Source organism: Pan paniscus, chromosome 3 (genome assembly GCF_029289425.2).
Source record: "Pan paniscus chromosome 3, NHGRI_mPanPan1-v2.0_pri, whole genome shotgun sequence".
In the NCBI taxonomy this organism is placed as follows: Eukaryota; Metazoa; Chordata; class Mammalia; order Primates; family Hominidae; genus Pan; species Pan paniscus.
The window spans coordinates 142,935,685-142,954,491 of record NC_073252.2 but is presented as its reverse complement, the minus strand read 5'-3'; the positions used below and the strand labels follow the sequence as shown (position 1 = coordinate 142,954,491).

General features: G+C 34.4%; 1 protein-coding gene across 11 annotated transcripts in view; it reads left to right on the top strand.

Annotated features, from left to right (window-relative positions):
• Nucleotides 1–18,807, top strand: part of ANAPC10 (anaphase promoting complex subunit 10) — a 458,050-nt gene that overhangs the window by 24,145 nt on the left and 415,098 nt on the right. For 9 of the 11 annotated variants that reach the window (XR_008625236.2, XR_010112041.1, XR_008625237.2 and 6 more), the window contains exon 4: nt 9,367–9,487. The exons of the other annotated variants lie outside the window; for them this stretch is intronic. Coding sequence is in view for 5 of the 9 variants with exons in the window: in XM_063603951.1 (XP_063460021.1) it covers nt 9,367–9,487 (121 nt within the window). In the remaining 4 variants the exon portion in view is untranslated. The remainder of the gene's footprint in view (nt 1–9,366; nt 9,488–18,807) is intronic. 11 annotated transcript variants of the gene reach the window in all.

Genomic DNA, 18,807 nt, shown 5'->3' with positions numbered 1-18,807 from the left:
CAAAATTTGTTAATAATTTTTTAAGGAATATTGGGAATAATATTTTAAGGAAAATTGGGGAGTAATTTAGTTTAATATGGATTATAGGGACTAATGTACTTGTTTGCTGATTTAAAAGGATAAATACTGAAATATTAAACTGAGTAGGAACAAAGCAAAATTTGTGCTTTTGTTTGATCTGCCTTCATCAAAATTTCTACAAATTTTATTAAATGTAATCTTGCTATTTTTATCATGGTAATAACATTATACAACATTTTTAATTATATTAAAATGATTTCTGTGTCGCAAAGAAATTTATTGAAATAGAAAAGGACGCAAGAATGCTGAGAAAAATATTGAAAAGTTGTGCTGGTTTGCTTCATTTTAAAGAGAAATTTTGATAGTTTAATAATGAAAGATAAATTATAAATTTTAAAAAACCTGTATTTACTAAAGCCTGGGTTGAATGAAAACATTGATAGTAATAAACTCCATTATCATTTAAAGCACTTTGAACAGAAAGTACTTTATAAATTTAATAAAATCCTATATATACTTTAATACCAATATATGTATGGATGTAAATTGCTTAAGCCAAATCATACAAATTAGTTTATTTACCCTCCTCCCCAAATTACACTGTTCATAAATTTTAAACTTTATAATTTTGTGACATTTATACTTTTGCTTAATCATCTCTTTGGATTAATTTTAGGTTTTTAAAAAATATCAGGTAACAGGTGAACAACAGGACCTATTGCCTGGTAGCACTACAGTTTCAGCAGCTTAGGTATCTTTGTAAAAAAGCATTTGTGCAATTATAGAATACTTTATTGCATTTTCCCCTTATTTTTAAAAGTAGAGCAAATGGAAAAATTAAAGTGCTGATGTCATTTAAAAAATAGTAGATTGGCTGCAGTGGCTCACGCCTATAATCCCAACACTTTGGGAGGCTGAGGTAGGAGGATTGTTTAAAGCCAGAAGTTCAAAACTGGCCTGAGAGATAAAGCAAGATTCTGTCTCTATAAAAAACTTAAAAAATTACCTGGGTGTGGTGGTACACACCTGTAGTCTCAGCTATTCAGGAAGCTGACATGGATCGCTTGGGCCAGGAGTTTGAAGCTGCAGTGAACTATTGTCATGCCACTGCACTCCAGCCTGGGTGACAGAGCGAGACCCTGTCTCCTAAAAAAAAAAAAAAAAGATACGTAATAGATACTAGGCTTAATCACAGTGTATTAATACTTGTGAATACATTAGAAATCATTAGACTCAACTAGATGTTCATCGGACTTTACTAGTCACCTACATATTGAATTATGAACACCAAAAGGAAATGTTAAATATTTATTGTCAAAGATTGTGACTGAACCATCTGGTATAATTTAGGATTGTGATTTAGGATTGGGTAGATTTTTTTAGCACTTGAGAACTAACTTTCCTACCTCTATTGGGTAGATTTTTTTAGCACTTGAGAACTAACTTTCCTACCTCTATTATATAAGTTCAGGGTTCAGCTTTCTTCCATTTGATCTTCATCCATGTTTTCATGAAAACATTATGTACTAATGGAAGAACTTCCTGTATTGAAAAAATTATATTACAAACAAGTTTGAAAGAGGTTCAATTTGGAGTTTATATTTTGTTAAACTATTTGGTTCCTTAGATGTTTTTTCTTCACATAGAAAATAAGCAACTCTCGATTTATGTAGCAGTTTCTCAGCTAGTTGAGAAATAATTTGTATGTATTACTGATCTGTTAAGGTGAACATATATTGTAACATATATAAAGCAACATTATTTTATATCTCATTGTGTTTTAAAATTAGAACAAGCTCTTTCTCTGCTCTGGATGAGAACTTGGTGGGGAGCATATAGCACACTTTTTGGTAACATACCCAGTTTTATGTTTATTTCAAATGGCAAAATATATTTTAGAAATAGAAGTGTTCAGTTCTAGTGAATAGTGAAAGCCTCAATCTTGCTTTAAAGTTTCTTTAAGGTTTATTCCTCTCCCTAAACTTGGGCCTGTTGCAAGTTGGGTGTAGTTTGCTTCTCTTACCCTACCTAGTTTTTTTTTGTTTTTTGTGTGTTTTTTTTGTCCTTTCACATTTCTGAATTTGTTAGATCTGCTAGTATGGGAACGAAGAAGAGGTAAGAAGGAAAGTCTGTAATTGCCATTTGTATCTTGGTGATATAGCATTGATGTTCTCTGTACTTGGCTGTATGTTTAAAGCTGACTATTATCTTATGGATGCTTTTGTGGGTTGAGAGAATCAGCCACCACATTCACTTAATGCTATGGATGATTCATCTGCAGTTCTCTTGTTGAGGGTATATTAATCATCATCTTTTTTACATGGTAGTACCTCCAGCTTCCTGATGAGGATTATTCATCCTTTCTAGAAAGAAACTAAGATAACCCTTCAGGTTATCAGGTTATAAAGTTCCCTTTTCCCAGTTTCCTGAGACATTTTTGGATTTTCTCAAATGCCTTTTCTGTATCTGTTCATACGGATTATATGGTTTTTCTTTATTCTGTTGAGATGGTGAATAATAAAATTCAATATTATTTATTTAATATTTATTCTGTTGAGATGGTGAGTAATAAACAGTAAAGATTTTTTTATTTGTAGTGAAATATAAATATAAGTTTACTGTTATAGCCTTTTTATTTATTTATTTTGAGACGGAGTTTCACTCTCGTTGCCCAGGCTGGAGTGCAATGGCACGATCTTGGCTCACTGCAACCTCTGCCTCCTAGATTCAAGCAATTCTCCTGCCTCAGCCTCCCAAGTAGCTGGGATTACAGGCATGCATCACCACGCCCGGCTAATTTTGTATTTTTAATAGAGATGGGGTTTCTCCATGTTGGTCGGGCTATTCTCGAAATCCCAACTTCAGGTGCTCTGCCCTCCTCAGCCTCCCAAAGTGTTGAGATTACAGGCGTGAGCCACTGTGCCTGGCCAGCCATTTTTAAATGTACAGTTAAGTATCCTTAAGTACATTTACAGTGTTGTGCAACCACTACCACCTCCATCTTCAGAACTTTTCATCATCCTGTGTGGAACCCATTAAATAATAATCACCCAATTTCCTTTTCTCTCCAGCCCATGATAATCGCTGTTTTATTTTTTGCCTCTGTGTATTTCACTGTTCTGGGGACCTGATATAAGTGGAATTATATAATATTTGTCCTTTGGTGTCTAACTTTTCTCACTTAGCCTAATGTTTTCAAGGTTCATTCATGTTGTAGCATGTGTCAGAATTTCATTCCTTTTTAAGGATGAATAATATTCCATTGTATGACTGTGCCACATTTTGTTTATCCATTCGTCAGAGGACATTGGGTTGTTTCTACCTTTCGGCTGTTGTAAATAATACTGTTATGAACATTGGTGTGCAAATATCTGTTCAAGTACCTGATTTCACTTCTTTTGGATATATATCCACAGGTGGAATTGCTGGATCATATGGTAATTCTATGTTTAAGTTTTTGAGTCACCTCCATACTGTTTTTCACAGTAGCTGTACCATTTTACCTTCCCCACTGGTAATGCCCAAAAGTTCCAGTTTCTCCACATCCATGCCAACATTTGATAATAGTCATCCTAATGAGTCTATCTCATTATAGTTTTGATTTTCATTTCCCTAATGTTTTGTGCCATCAAGCATTTTTTTCATGTGCTTCCTGGTTATTTGTATATCTTCTTCAGAGAAATGACTGCTTAAGTCCCTTCCCTCTTTTTACATTGGGTTGTCTTTTTGTTGTTAAGCTGTAAGACTTCTTTATATGTCCTGCTGCAATTGCTCAACTTTGCCATTGTAGTATTAAAGCTCCCATAGACAATGTGTATATGACGGAGTGTCACTTAGTTTCAATAAAATTTTATTTACAAAAATAGGTGGCGGTCCACATTTAGCCTGCAAGCTGTAGCTTACCAAGCCCTGCTTTAGAGCAGAAGTTCTTAAACTTTTTAGTCTCAGTACTGCTTTAAACTTTTATTGAGGACTCCAGAAATCTTTATATATGTATCTCATTATTTACTATTTTAGAAATTATAGATTAGGGACTTTAAATTATTTAGTTATTCACTAAAAATAAACAATAATTAACCTATTATGTGTTAACAACATAAATAACAATTTTATGAAAAATAACTGTCTCTTCCCAAATGAACAACAACAAAAATAGTGAGAAGAGTGTCATTGTTTACATTTTTTGTGAACCTTTTTGGTTCACAAAAAATAGCTGGAGTCTCATTTCTGCTTGTTCATTAAATCTTTTACAATATCCCATGTCAGCCTGTGGAAAACTCTACTACATACTCATAAGAGAATGATTCTGAAAAAGGCAAATTACATCTTAGTAATATTAAGAAAATAGTTCTGACCTTGCTGATCCTCTGAAAGAGTCTTGAGGTCCTCTGTAGGTCCCCAGACCACTCTTTAAGATCATTTCTCTTGGGCAAGATTAGCCTCATTACTAAGGCTTGACTCATCTGGGATCTCAAACGAATGTCTTAGGTATTTGAAGAGGACTTACCACTTCGGTTATTGGGAGCTTTAATGATTCCCAGTCCTCTGTGCCCGCTGGAAATTGTTTGGCTTACTGCTTTCCAGTAATTGTTCTTTCCCCAGTGCTTGTTCTTTGCCTATCCTTGTGAAGTTTTGCTGTATGCATGTTCATATTATGTTCAGGCATAGAATGAAGGGGACCCCACGCATATTTCTGGAGTTTTTTCTTTGTGTAGCTTATTCCTTATCAATTCAGTAGACTGCTAGATTCTCTTTGGCATCTCCCTCTTCACATTGCAGTCCCAAAATTGCCTGCAGCCAGAAAACTCAGTTGTTTGTAGGGCTCACCTCATTTATTTCCTTTCTCTCAGGACCTAGAGGCCTGTGCTGCCTGTTGCTCAGCATCTCTGGATGCTTCAGATATGTTCTCCAGTATTCTAGTTGTCTGTAGTGGGAAGGCAAGTCATGTAGCAGTTAACCTTCATGAGCAGATGTCTCGGACTTTCTTGTTTTATTTTATTTTAAGACCGTATCTGCTGAAAATTATGCATTAAGGTCTCATATATCCTTTCAAAACATGGTCTTTGTTGTTGTAGTCTTCTGTGAAAACGTTCATCTTAGCATCTAGTTAACATTGATACAGAGGACATTTTTCACTTCTTATTTTGAGATGGAGTTTCGCTCTGTCACCAGGCTGGAGTACAGTAGCGCAATCTTGGCTCACAGCAACCTCCACCTCCTGGGTTCAAGCGATTCTCCTGCCTCAGCCTCCCAAGTAGCTGGTACTACAGGCACACGCCACCATACCCAGCTATGTTTTGTATTTTTAGTGGAGACGGGATTTCACCATGTTGGCCAGGATGGTCTCGATCTCTTGGCCTCGTGATCTGCCTGCCTCAGCCTCCCAAAGTGCTGGGATTACAGGCGTGTGCCACTGCACCCAGCCCCCATTTTTCACTTTTATACCAGGAACATATATGGAAGAATATAGTTATTTATAAATATTTGCTTCTGATTTAAACAACTATGTGGACTCTGTTTATTTTGTCTCAACCTCCTGGTAATGTATCTAGCACGTTAAGAAGAACGATTTTAAAAACATGTTTTATAACTATTTTGTTTTTTACATTTAGCTTTAAATGTAAAGCTATCATCTATCACATATATTTAGTTTTAAGTTTTGTACCTTAGGGTTTATTAGTTACTCTTATATAATGTAGTCACATAGACCTGGATTAAATTCTGGCTCTGTGCTTTACGAGATGTGTAAACAAGGACCACTTGCTTAACCTGATGTGAACCTCAGTTTCTGCATCTGTAATACAGACACAGTAATGCTGTATTAATTAGAAATCAGAACATCTAGTAGCAGAGCTTTTGATAATGGTGTTTTCTACAAGGTGGAAATTTATTTCTTCTACCTCTTCGTGTAAGAGGAGCCTGGCAGTCCAGGAGTGGTATGGCAGCCTCACAGTGTGTTTGTGGACCCAGTTTCCTTCTCTTTACATTCCTTCATTCTTAGCTTGTAGATTTTATCCTCAAGGTTGTCTTATGGTCCAAGATGCCTACTGGAATTCCACCTATCATGTCCATATCCCAGGCAGCAGGAAGGAGTAGATGAGAAAGGTAAAAGGGGCATGTTTTTCTTTTAAAGAAACCTTCTTTAGTACACACCATCATTTTGGCCATAACTTAGTCATATGGCTCTACCTAACTTTAAGGGAAGTTGGATCTTTTAGCCAGATGTTATGAAGAAAGAGGGGATAAAGGGATTTTAGGTTAGGCAACTAGGAATATGTCACTAATGTCTTCAATCAGAATTTCATGGGTTCCAAACCCAATGAGAAATTATTCAGCAGATGCTCGTATCTGTGGTAGCAGGAGGTGGCCAAAATATCAACTTTATAAAACAGACAGAACTGATATTTGAGAAATATAACTGCATTATATCTTAGTCAAGTGTGTTTCCTAATATTGAACCTTAGAATTAAACAGTCTTACCCATCCAGTTATACCACTAGACCAGGTAGCATGTGCCTCTATTAAATTAGTGGCCTGAAGGAACAAAGCAAATGTTTGGTTCCTGCCAGAAGCTCTTTCTCAGGAGAAAGCGTGTAGTGAGTGAGGGGATAGAGAGTGTCCAGGAGTGTTACTTATGTCATCAGAAATAGGAAAGTATTGCCCTCTCCCTTCCCCACTCTTGTAATATCTTATGCTACGAATATAGCATGATGCCTGGCGTATAGTGAGCATTCACTATGGAGTGATTATTATTATAATGATGGTTTTGAGCAGTTTGAGCTACTGCCTCTATGTGTAATAGTCTGTATGTTTAATCTTATCACATACATTGCTATTTGAAACATAGCATGCTTTTCCATGAAATATTATTTTTAAAATTCATCATGAGATAAAATTGATAAATGATTTTAAAATTTTTTACTCTACCTTTTAATTATTTTAAACTTTTGGTGAGGTCACAGTTTCCTATGCAAATTTAATGAAACTATGTATATAGCAAATTATACGTACGATTTCTGTGGGTATGTGAACCTTACGGTAATAACTCATGGCTTAGAAAAAATGTAAAAAACTACAGACACCTACCTATTACTGTAAACTCGTATCAATGACTATTGAATGAGCTAAGCACAATTAATTAAAAGGAAGTTTTGGTTAAAATCATGTGAGGTCGACAGACACATTTTTTAATTTCAACTGTTCCCTCCTACTAGCTTTTTGACCTTAAGCCAGTTATTAACCTAAGTGTTATGTTTTTTTTTTAAATCAGAAAAATGAAGATAATAAAAGTTCCTATTTGACAACATTGAGAAATAAATGAGACAATATGTATAGAGCATTACTTCTGGGCCAGACACAAAATATTCACTTGCTCTTTGCTGTTACTGTTTTTATTATCATTAGTGTTTTTAGTATTCTTTGCTTTTCTAACCTTGCCCTGATCATCTTGAAGGCAGTGAATAAGTGTACCTGAATTTCACAATTTAGAAACGTAATTATTCTGAGCAAAAAACTTGATCCTTTAGATCTGCCTTTCTTTTCTTCCTTAAAAAAAAAAGTTCTTAAGAGCCATCTTCGTGATCTTTGATCTCTCCATAAGAAGAAAGATCATTTACTTCCTGCTTATGGCTCATCAAGGAAAAAGGTCTTCAAAAATTTCCTGTCTTTCTTTGCTTCCTCTCCTGTCTCCTTTCTGGCTCAGCAGAGAGAAAGATGTCAGTTTGATACCTTTGGCCTCTTTTAAAAACCTAATAATGGTCTTTATCCTGTCAGCAGTTCCTGGGTATTTAGTGTTTTACCTCTTGATCCGAGGAAAAGTCCTTAACTTTCCCTATTCCTTTCTAATGAATAGCTTAGGCTACAGAAGTTTGGTCTCCTTACTAAGAGCTACAGAGCCCCTGCTGTTTTTATAGGCTGACTTTTGACACAGAGTACTTCTGTTCAAGGAGCTCATTGTTACAAAGTTAGTGCCAGTTTATACTAGAACTTAACTTTTAAAGCACATGTAAATAGATTTCTTAATGGGTTTTTGGGTTTTTAAAATCACCTAGATTTTTTTTTTCCTGGTGGCCAAATAGCACATGCTCATTCTGAAAAATTGTTCAGAAACTTTAAAAATCATAAAGAAGAAAATAAAGATCTCCTATGGTCCCATCCCACGAAAACAGTTAATTTTACTATTTTTGGATAATTCCACCTAGGTCTTTTTCTATATACAAATATAGATTTACATGCCTTTAAAAAATTGTTGTTTTCCCCCAAATGTGATTCTTCTGATATTGTTTTATAATCTTTTTTCTACTGTAACTATATATGTACATGATTATTTTAAATAGTTCTATAGCAGTTCGTTGAATGGCTATATTGTAATTTATTTAACCAATTCTCTATTGTCATGGATATTTAGGCTGTTTTTAATTTTCTAGTGATTTAATCACAGGACAAGATTTTTCTGCATCCATTTTTTTCTCCAAGGCCAGCCTTCATTAGACATCAATTTTTGAGTGATTGTGTTACTGTATTTTAATGCATTCTCAGAAGTTTGAATTAGTAGGTCAAAGGTTGTGTTTCTACTAACTGGTGATGAAAGCACCTTTTTCTAATCAAATTTGAGTACTATCAGTTGTTTAAATATTTTCCAATATGATGATAAAACTAATATCTCTGTGTGTTTTAATTTCTCTTTCTTTGATTATTAGACGTTGAGCACATTTTCATGTTTTGTTGGCCACTTGCATTTTTTCTGAGGTTCGTTTTCTATTATGTATTTCTTCTTTCCCTAGGATATGTATATTTTAAAATCAATAGCAAAAGAAAGAAAGAAAGAAAGAATCAACAGCAGAATTCTATTTCTTGCATTAAAACTAGGTTGTTGTATTTTTTAGGAAAGGTAGTTTTCTCTTTGCTGGACCCAGTTCCTCACTTAGCTAGTTATTTTCAAGTATTTAATATAGGAAATGAAGTAAGTACTTAGTAAAGGAAACCAAACTTATGAGAATAATTTCTTTGTCTAAAATACAAATGAAGAGGATGGAAATCCTTAATGCTTGTTTGCATGATAAAGTACCTAATTTGGCTTAACTGATCCTTCTTTGCTTGCATCTGGCTCTTGACCATGTTCTACATAGGTGTCTGTATAATTAACATATTATCTGGGCCTATATTTAACATACTATCTGGACCTATATTTTTACATTTTTCATTTTTGTTGAAATTAAAACATATGAAAATGTTGATTCAAATACTCCTTTTAGCAAACTATGATTTTTAAAATCAGAAGATAAGATGCATTGGAAATCTTTTCATATGATGAAGTGCATGTTATTTTTACTTTATTGCTTTTAGAAGAAAAACAACAGTGAAGACATTATGTATTTATGCAGACTACAAATCTGATGAAAGCTATACTCCAAGCAAGATCTCAGTCAGAGTAGGAAATAATTTTCACAACCTTCAAGAAATTCGGGTATGTCTTTCAAATTTTTAAAAATATGTCATCCTTTAACTTTTACTCATTAGAAGATAGTCACAGTTGACATTACATTAGACAGGTTAAAATGTTAATATATAAGAGAAAAATATTGGAGAAAACATGTTTGAGTGTAAAATTTTTTTCTTCTGAATTCTGATGGTTCTCTTTATTTTTTCCACAATATTTTATTATTGAAATTTTCAGACATACAGAAAAACTCAAAGAATTGTACAGTGAATGCCAGTATACTCACTTCCTAGATTCTTCAGTTGTTAATATTTTGCTATATTTGCTTTATTACAATCTGTCCACCTAATTTTTTTGTGCACTTAAAAATAACTTGTGCATATTTGTCCATTTCACCCCAAATACCAGTGTGATATATTGGTAGAGTTATCAACATTTGCTTAATTTTCATTTTTTAAGATAAAATTTATGCACAATTTTGCATAATCTTAAGTATATTACTTGGTGAGTTTTGACAAACACATACATTTATGTAATCCCAACTCCTGTTAAAATATAGAACATTTCCACCACTCCAGAGAATTCCATCATATCTGTTCCTAGTTCAGTCTTCATCTCTATCCTACCCTCAGAAATAACTATTATACTGATTTTATTGATTGATTGATTTTTTATCATAGATCCATATTGCCTGTTTTACAATGTCATATGAACAGAGTCATACAGGATATAACTTTTATGTATGGCTTCTTTCACTCAGCCTAGGGTTTTTGAGATTTGTCCACGTAGTTGAATGTGTCACTGCTTCATTCTTTTTTACTTCTGAGTTGTATTTCACTGTTTGAATATACCACAATATATTTATCCTGCATGAAGTTATTAGGACAGTGCTTTAGTCCTGAAGTATTTCAGAGGTATTTTCAATGACTTTGAACTACATAATTGTGAAGCTGTGGCTGTTGACATTTTTTGGTCAGAAAATCATTAAGCCCAAATAATCATTAAAATCTGGTGGTTCTGAGAGATTTGGGAAGCACTTGTGATCTTTGAAAGGCCTCCAGTTAATTTGTGGTCTTGGCTCTTATTTGACTTAGTGTTTATATTAAGACCGTGTCTCTAAATTTATATGTTTTATCTGAGTTAGTAATAAAATACTTAATAGAAATCACATGTACTTTCATTGTTTTCTTATTAAATAAGTGTTGTTCTCGTAAAACTTGCATATGTATTGACAAATAAGAACAGGTGAGGATATTGTCCAAGGTATTTTTGTTGTTGTTTTGTCTTTTGAGATATTCATTGTTTTTTAAAAAATTATTAAATATTGTATGTATCATGTACAGTATGATGTTTTGAAATATATATACTTTGTAGAATGACTGAATAAAGCTAGTTAACATATGCATTACTTCACATACCACTTTTTTGTGGTGAGAACTCTCAAAATCCACTCTCTTAGCAATCTTCAAGAATATAACACATAGTTTATTAATGTAGTCACTGTTATATACTGGATCTCTTGATTTTATTCTTCCTATCTAACTGAAATTTTGTACCCTTTGACCAACATCTCCCCAATCCCTCCTTCCATTATAGCCCCTAGAAACTATCATTCTCCTTCTGCTTCTGAGTTCAACTTTTTAAAATTCCATATGTAAATAAGATCATGTGGTATTTGTCTTTCTGTGCCTGGCTTGTTTCATTTAACAATAGTGTTCTCCAGTTCCATCCACGCTGCTGCAAATGACAGGATTTCCTTCTCTTTAGGGCTGTATAATATTCCATTGGGTATATATACCCCACAGTTTATTTACCCATTCATTCATTCATTGATGAATACCTAGGTTGATTCTATATCTTAGCTATTGTGAATAATGCTGCAGTGAACATGGGAGTGCCATCTTGCTGACATCTGAACTCAGGTTGTTTGTTACTTTGAGATAACTTCTTGGTCTTGTTATAGACAATTATCTTAATTTACTTTTTTTTTTTCTTTTCTTTGGAGACGGAGTCTTACTCTGTCACCCACGCTGGAGTGCAGTGGTATGATCTTGGCTCACTGCAACCTCCACCTCCCAGGTTCAAACAATTCTTAAACCTCAGCCTCTTGAGTAGCTGGGATTACAGGAATGCGCCACCATGCCCAGCTAATTTTTTCTATTTTTAGTAGAGATGGAGTTTCGCTGTGTTGGCCAGGCTGGTCTCGAACTCCGGCCTCAAGTGATCTGCCTCTCTCGGCCTCCCAAAGTGCTAGGATTACAGGCGTGAGCCACCATGCCCAGCCCTTACTTTTAAGAAACCCTTCTTGAAAACTAATTTCAGCTTCTGAAAAATTGAAAAATTGTTGTAAATTAGTTTTCTTTTAATTTAAAAACATTTCTTCTTTTGTCTGACAGACCATGCTGGTTGATGTGTACTTCCTGTGCTTGAATAGATTAATAAATAAATCAGCTGTTAGTCTTCTTAAGTTTTTCTATTCACCCAGTGCTTTTTAAATTCAGAATATTTTAAATTTTTTTTATCATAATCTTTTTTTTTTATCATAATCTTTTTTTTTTTTCTTTTTTTGACAGAGTCTTGCTCTGTCACCCAGGCTGGAGTGCAATGGCCTGATCTCAGCTCACTGCAGCCTCTGCCTCCCAGGTTCAAGTGATTCTCCTGCCTCAGCCTCCTTTGTATGTTTAGTAGAGATGGGGTTTTGCCATGTTGGCCAGGCTGATCTCAAACTCCTGACCTCAAGTGATCTATCCACCTCGGCCTCCCAAAATGCTGAGATTACAGGTTTGAGCCACCGCGCCTGGCCTCTTATTTTTGGACCAATTGACAGCCCTTCTTTTAGTCACATATCTGATACATTTAATCAGTGTTTAGTTCTCTGATGACTTGACGTATTAAATTGTATTTTATTAAAAATTTCACATTACCAAATGATTGGATCACTCATATTGGTAAGCCTTTTGTAAGTAGAGTTGGCTTGTTTCGATTTATAACTAAAGATTTATCATATAGCTCCTCAGGCAGTTGTGATAAGTGAAACACTAGCAATAAAATGTTTTGATTTGATATATGTGGTATATATTTGAAACCTCCTCTAGATGTCACTGTTGTCCTTTATTTTCTAGTTTCGTAGCCTATTTGTACTAAGTTCAAGACCTCATGTAATCTTAGTTGTACTTGTTTTTCCTGGAGAATATACATTCAAGAACTCTTTGATGCATTTTTGGGAAGTGTACATATTCATATGAAATTTCTAGGTATCTGTATTAAAGATGTTTTGTATTCTATTGTAAATTTTACTGACATTAAATAAGGATTTTGAGAAGTTAACAGGAGAAACTTTAAGCGATATTTGGACCTTGTAAAATACTTTTAATCTAGTCTTTGCTTCTATTATGTCATCTAAGTGCTGAAACATTAGCCATATAGAAAAAGAGCTCTTATAGGTAGTCTCTTAATTTTTTCTAAGTGTGTTTATATTTCTATTTAGTGACCACATAGCCTCATGAGACCAGTAATACAAAATATTATCAGGTGATAATGTGAGTTGTTTTCCTGGAAAACTTAATGAACATACTACTTTTCTGCCATAGTTCTCACTCAGGAACCATAATTTTTGGATGTTGCTTTAAATTGTTAGTGCCTAGCATTTGCAGCTCGTGATATGAATACTTTTATCTTTTAATTATACATCTTTGTATGAGATTTATACTGTTTACCTTTTTTTCTTTGTAAGTTAAATAGGAGCCTGATAGCACTTTGCTTTTTAAGGAAAGATGAAGCAGATCATGATTTTATTTTTTCTGTTATTCTACCACAATATCTAAATATGTAAAAAAAACTTTGCTGCTTCTGACTCAGATACTAAAACAAGTAATTAAAATAGTGTGAATTTTTATGAGGTTTTCAGAGTCATCATTTCATTAGTTATAGTACTGATTTAACTGAGTGGAAAATCCACCTAAATCTTTTTTATTTTTCCATGGATGTTTGCCCACTGGAGGGTGTAGTGTAGTGTGTATTGAAATGTTTTAATAGATTTTCCTTTTTTTTCACTAGAAATTATGAATTTGTTTACTTGAGATGCTTTTTTTTTGTAATTGTTGATTTGAAGTAGTAACTTAAAAAATAGTCTAAGTTGAGAAAAGCATATAGCTGCCTTATTTAGCAATAAATTATTCTTTTTCTATCCTATTTATTTTCCTTCATTTTAGTTATGAAGCATGTATTGTATCTAGATCTTTGTTACTTCTATTGATAACTCTCTACAAAGGCATCAGACCCTTCCTTTAATACCCTAGAATGTGTATTTTAACCACTATACCTGAGGACTTAAATTGAACTTTCTGCTGAATAGTCACAAGATACTAAAACTGGATTTGGCCAAACAGAATATTTTTAATGACAAAATTGAAATTATTTATGCTTCTCATTCTACTTTCTTGTATTCAAAATATCCTATTCCACATAAATTGAAAACCAACAATTTAAGAACATTTTATAAGATGTTTGCAATTTATTGCTTCTACACAAGAGACTATTTCTATATAGAAGTGATAATTTAGCATTTCTGAGTCTACACTGTCTTTCTTTGCAGAATGCTTCATCTCAGTTGGGTTACTTTTGTGCATGAATTCATGTTATTCAAGAGAAATTTTCAAATCAAGATGGTAGTTTTTAAATTCTTAAATCCCTTGCGTTTTAGCGTTATGTTTTGATTTAATGTTGTTCTTTTCTTTTGCTCTCAGAAGGAAAAATAATGTGTGAGATTTTTTTTTTATCATTTAGAGCAATGGACCAAAGAACATTATATTTTAGATGTGATCATTATAGCATTTTAGAAAATATCTCTAGCTGAAATTCAAGGATACTTAAAAGTCCTTTTCAGTTTGCTAACTAGTTATTGTTGTTTTTAAAAATTATTGTAGAATATTTTGTACTTAAATATGAAACTAAAGTGTTTTTTAGACACACTGTGACAGTTCTCAAATTATTTCTATATTGTTATATGAGAAACAACTTGTTAAGGTTAAGTAGACACTTTCAGCATATGTGAAAGTTGTCCTTTGGTTTATTGCTTCTAAAATTTGTGGCCATGAAAGGATAAAATATTGATAGAGCACAAGAGCACAAGATCGAGTACTTAAGTGAATTTTAAGCTCTGTTTTTGTCTTCAGATAATAAAGCTGTTACCAAGTGATTTTTTTTAAAAGGAGGCTTGAAATAAGTCTTCAGTGTTAGAGAGAGCTGTAATGTTTTCCCATGGTTTCATGTGGCCTTTCGCTCTCTACTTGTGTCTTATTTCAGTAGCACAACCATGTGAGTTCATATATGGTACTTTGACAGAAGTGGTTAGTATGTCAGTTCTTCTGATAAAATAATATTTCCTATTAAAATTTGAGTTCCCCTAATGTATGTGATAGAATAAGAAGATGCAGACAAAAGTTCTGGCTCTATTTGTTGATCCCAAAATCTACTTATATTTGCTTTCTTATGAGGGGCCTATTTTAAACAATTTGATATAAAGTGGAATGGCTTAGGCAGTATCTATAAACATAAATTGGTTTGATAAGACAGAAAGTGTAATTTATCAAGTCTTTGGAAAAATAGTTTTTGTTGAATTTAGCTAGTTTAAAAGAGTTTTTTAAAAAAGTAGTTTCATAACTAACTTTAGTTCATCTTTGAAGTCATTGTAGAATGTTTTGGTGTGATACACATAATTTTTAGGCCAAAAAATGTTATCTTCTAACCTTCTCTAAAAGCAATATATAGAATTTTTGAAAACTTTTATTTATTATTGTATGCATCACTTATTTCCAAAATGGAGTTGAGGTAACTATGCATTTGGGGCATATTTCCTTTTGGAACTAAAATATGTTATACAGAAAAGTATCATCTGTATTTTTAAGAAGAAGTATCATCTATATTTTTTAGAAACTTAATTGTATCTTGTTTTTGTTTGACCACAAACTTATACTATAGATTATTTAAGAGATGTAGTCTGGCATTTCATACAAAACAGATTCATGCTTTATTCTGTGAATAATGCTGTAGGGCCTGCTAAGTGCCAGGTGTACTGTGTTAGATACTGGGGATACAATAAAGTCACAGTTTCTGCCTTTGAGCACTTCATAGTCTCATGGAAGAGATATGCAAAAAATTCTCAGTTGCCATTTAGTATAGTAAGTACCTGGAGGTGGCTATGGGAACACAATATTGTTTTGTGGTTTTTAAAGCCCAGTGGTTTAAAAAGCTGAAGAGGTTGATGGTTCAACTGACTGTTTAGGATAAATACAAAGCCTATTCAGGTGCAAAATCAAGTGGAGGCATTCTAGCAGGGTCATGATGTACATAAAGGTATGGAAGCACAGTAGCATGGTATAGTGACAGAAGTGCAAGTAATTCAGTCTGCCATGGAAGCTGGATAGGTCTGAGGGAGTGGTAAGAAAGACTGGAGAAGTATTTATTCATTCAACACATATATTGTGATGTAACATGGTTCCCATACATAAGTTTACATTCTTGTAGGGAAATAAATATAGTATATAATTGTTTCAGTGAAAGTGTATAGTCAGATTGTACGTAATGGCAGACATTAAATGAGGAAACATTAACACAGCTTAATCATGGGAATGGGGGAGCTGGAGCAGCTAGAGACCAGGTAGATATAATATTAGCCAGGTAAAAATTACGAGGATTTAATTAAGGCTATGGCAGTTGGGTTCCCTATATTTGAAATAAATTAAAAGGACTTGTGACTGATTGCTACCTGGGGTATATTCAGAATATTGGGTAGGATTTGAGTAAGTAGAAAGGGGCATCTGGAATTCTCAGCTTAGGCAACTGGTTGAAAGTTGGCATTTACTGGTAATGGCATACAGAGAAGGAACATTCTGAGGGGGAGGGGCAGAGAGAAAGGGACTTAGATAATGAGATTAATTTTGGTCACTGATATCTGGTATCTCTTCAAATGGAGGGATTTTCAGTAGGTAGTCCATGGATAGTAGGGTATGGTATATGGATCTGAACCTAAGGAAAGAAGTCTGGGTTAGAGATACAGATTTTGGAATCATCAGTGTGTAAATAGAAGTTTAGATATGAAAGAAGAGTGCTAGGGCTGGAACCATGAAGATGCCAATATTCAAGAGTTGGATAGGAAAAGGTTATCCAGTGAAGAAAGCTGAGAGGAACTCTCAGAAAGATGAGAAGAAAATTAAGAGAATACGTTGTCATATTCTCATATGAAGTCATATAAAGTCAGGATTATCTAGACAGATAGGGACTGAAACACTTCCTGTATTTCATGTTTTAATAGGCAGTTTACTTAATGTAATTTACTTAATGCAATTCTGAACTAAGGTAGTTCTTAAAACTTAAGCACTCTTTGGAGTAATTGTTTCTAAATTTATAGATTGGGGACTAATGAAATGATTTAATAGCAGGAATTCTATCTTTTCTTATAATATTTGTGCCAAATAAGATGATTCTGAGGAGGATTCTTGTTTGGTTTCATAATGTGTTGATTTGGAAGGTTCTGTACTGCTAATGCATACTTAAACTTAGAAGTTGATGAATTTTCTTTCAAGAGCATTGTCCTGTAAGGTCACTTTTTTCAAGTGATCTTTTGCAGCAGTTATAGAAGACCTGCACTGTTTCTTTTAGGCAAAGTGGCAATGGTAACAGCCTAGGGCAAAGAAGACAAAAAACCCACAAAATCTAAAAACCCTTTATTTAACCATATGACAGGATATGATTCAATAGAAATATGCATTTTACTTATGAAAATGAAAATGACATGGTTTTAGAAATGCAGATTATCAATCCCTCTTATAAGGAAAACATACTGGGAATATAGCCTGCTGGTCAGAGCAGGGGTGAGCATTTGGCTGAGAGCCTAGCATAGTGTCTGAAACAGTAGGCATTGAATTAAAAAGTTGTTAAATAACCACACTGTTACAGGACCCCACCACTTACCCAAACTTGTTAACCTTTGGGTCGGGGATTTCCACACTATAGTCCCTTCAGTGGTCGCCAGAAAGATGTTACAAGGAAAGGGGTCCCAATCCAGACCCCAAGAGGGGGTTCTTATATCTTGCGCAAGAAGGAATTCAGGGCAAATCCATAAAGTGAAAGCGAGTTTTTTAAGAAAGTAGAGGAATGAAAGAATGGCTACTACATAGAGCAGCCCTGAGGGCTGCTGGTTGCCCATCTTTATGGTTATTTCTTGATGATATGCTAAACAAGGGGTGGATTATTCGTGCCTCCCCTTTTTAGACCATATAGGGTAACTTCCTGACTTTGCCATGGCATTTGTAAACTGTCATGGTGCTGGTGGGAGTGTAGCAGTGAGGACTACCAGAGGTCACTCTCGTGGCCATCTTGGTTTTGGTGGGTTTGGGCCAGCTTCTTTACTGCAGCCTGTTTTATTAGCAAGGTCTTTATGACCTGTATCTTATGCTGACCTTGTATCTCATCTGGTGACTTAGCATGCCTTAACCGTCTGGGAATGCAGCCCAGTAAATCTCAGCTTCATTTTACCCAGCTCGTATTCAAGATGGAGTTGCTCTGGTTTCACACGCCTCTGACAATACCAGAAGTTCATAGGCTTGCCATTGACCCATGCTTGTGTAGTTTGCTTCAAAGAGATTATCTGGGCAAATCAGATTCCTTGTCTCAGACATTTTAAGAACTTTTTTAATTGCAAAAAACATATACCACAAAATTTACCACCTGAACCATTTTTTATGTAGTTAGTTCGGTAGTGCTACATATATGGTATTCACGTGGTTGTGAATACACATTTCCAGAACTTTTTTGTCTTTCAAAACCAAAAATCATAGTCATTAAATAACAACTCCCAGTTTACCCCTTCTCCAGGCCCTGGTGAGCACTGTTCTAGTTTTTGTTTCTATGAATTTGACTGCTTTAGATACCTCATATAAGTGAAATCATACAGTATTTGTCCTTTTTTGACTAGCTTACTTCACTTAGCATAATGTACTCAAGGTTCATGTTGTATCATGTGACAGGATTTCCTTTTTTTTTAATTTAATTTTTTTTTTTTTAATTGAGACAGAGTCTAGCTCTGTCACCCAGGCTGGAGTGCAGTGGCGTGATATTGGCTCACTACAACCTCTGCATCCTGGGTTCAAGTGATTCTCATGCCTCAGCCTCCTGAGTAGCTGGGACTACAGGCACACACCACCATGCCCGGCTAACTTTTGTATTTTTAGTGTAGACAGGGTTTCACCATTTTGGGTAGGCTAGTCTCGAACTCCTGACCTCAGGTGATCCGGCCGCCTCGGCCTCTCAAAGTGCTGGGATTACAGGCCTGAGCTACCTCACCGGCC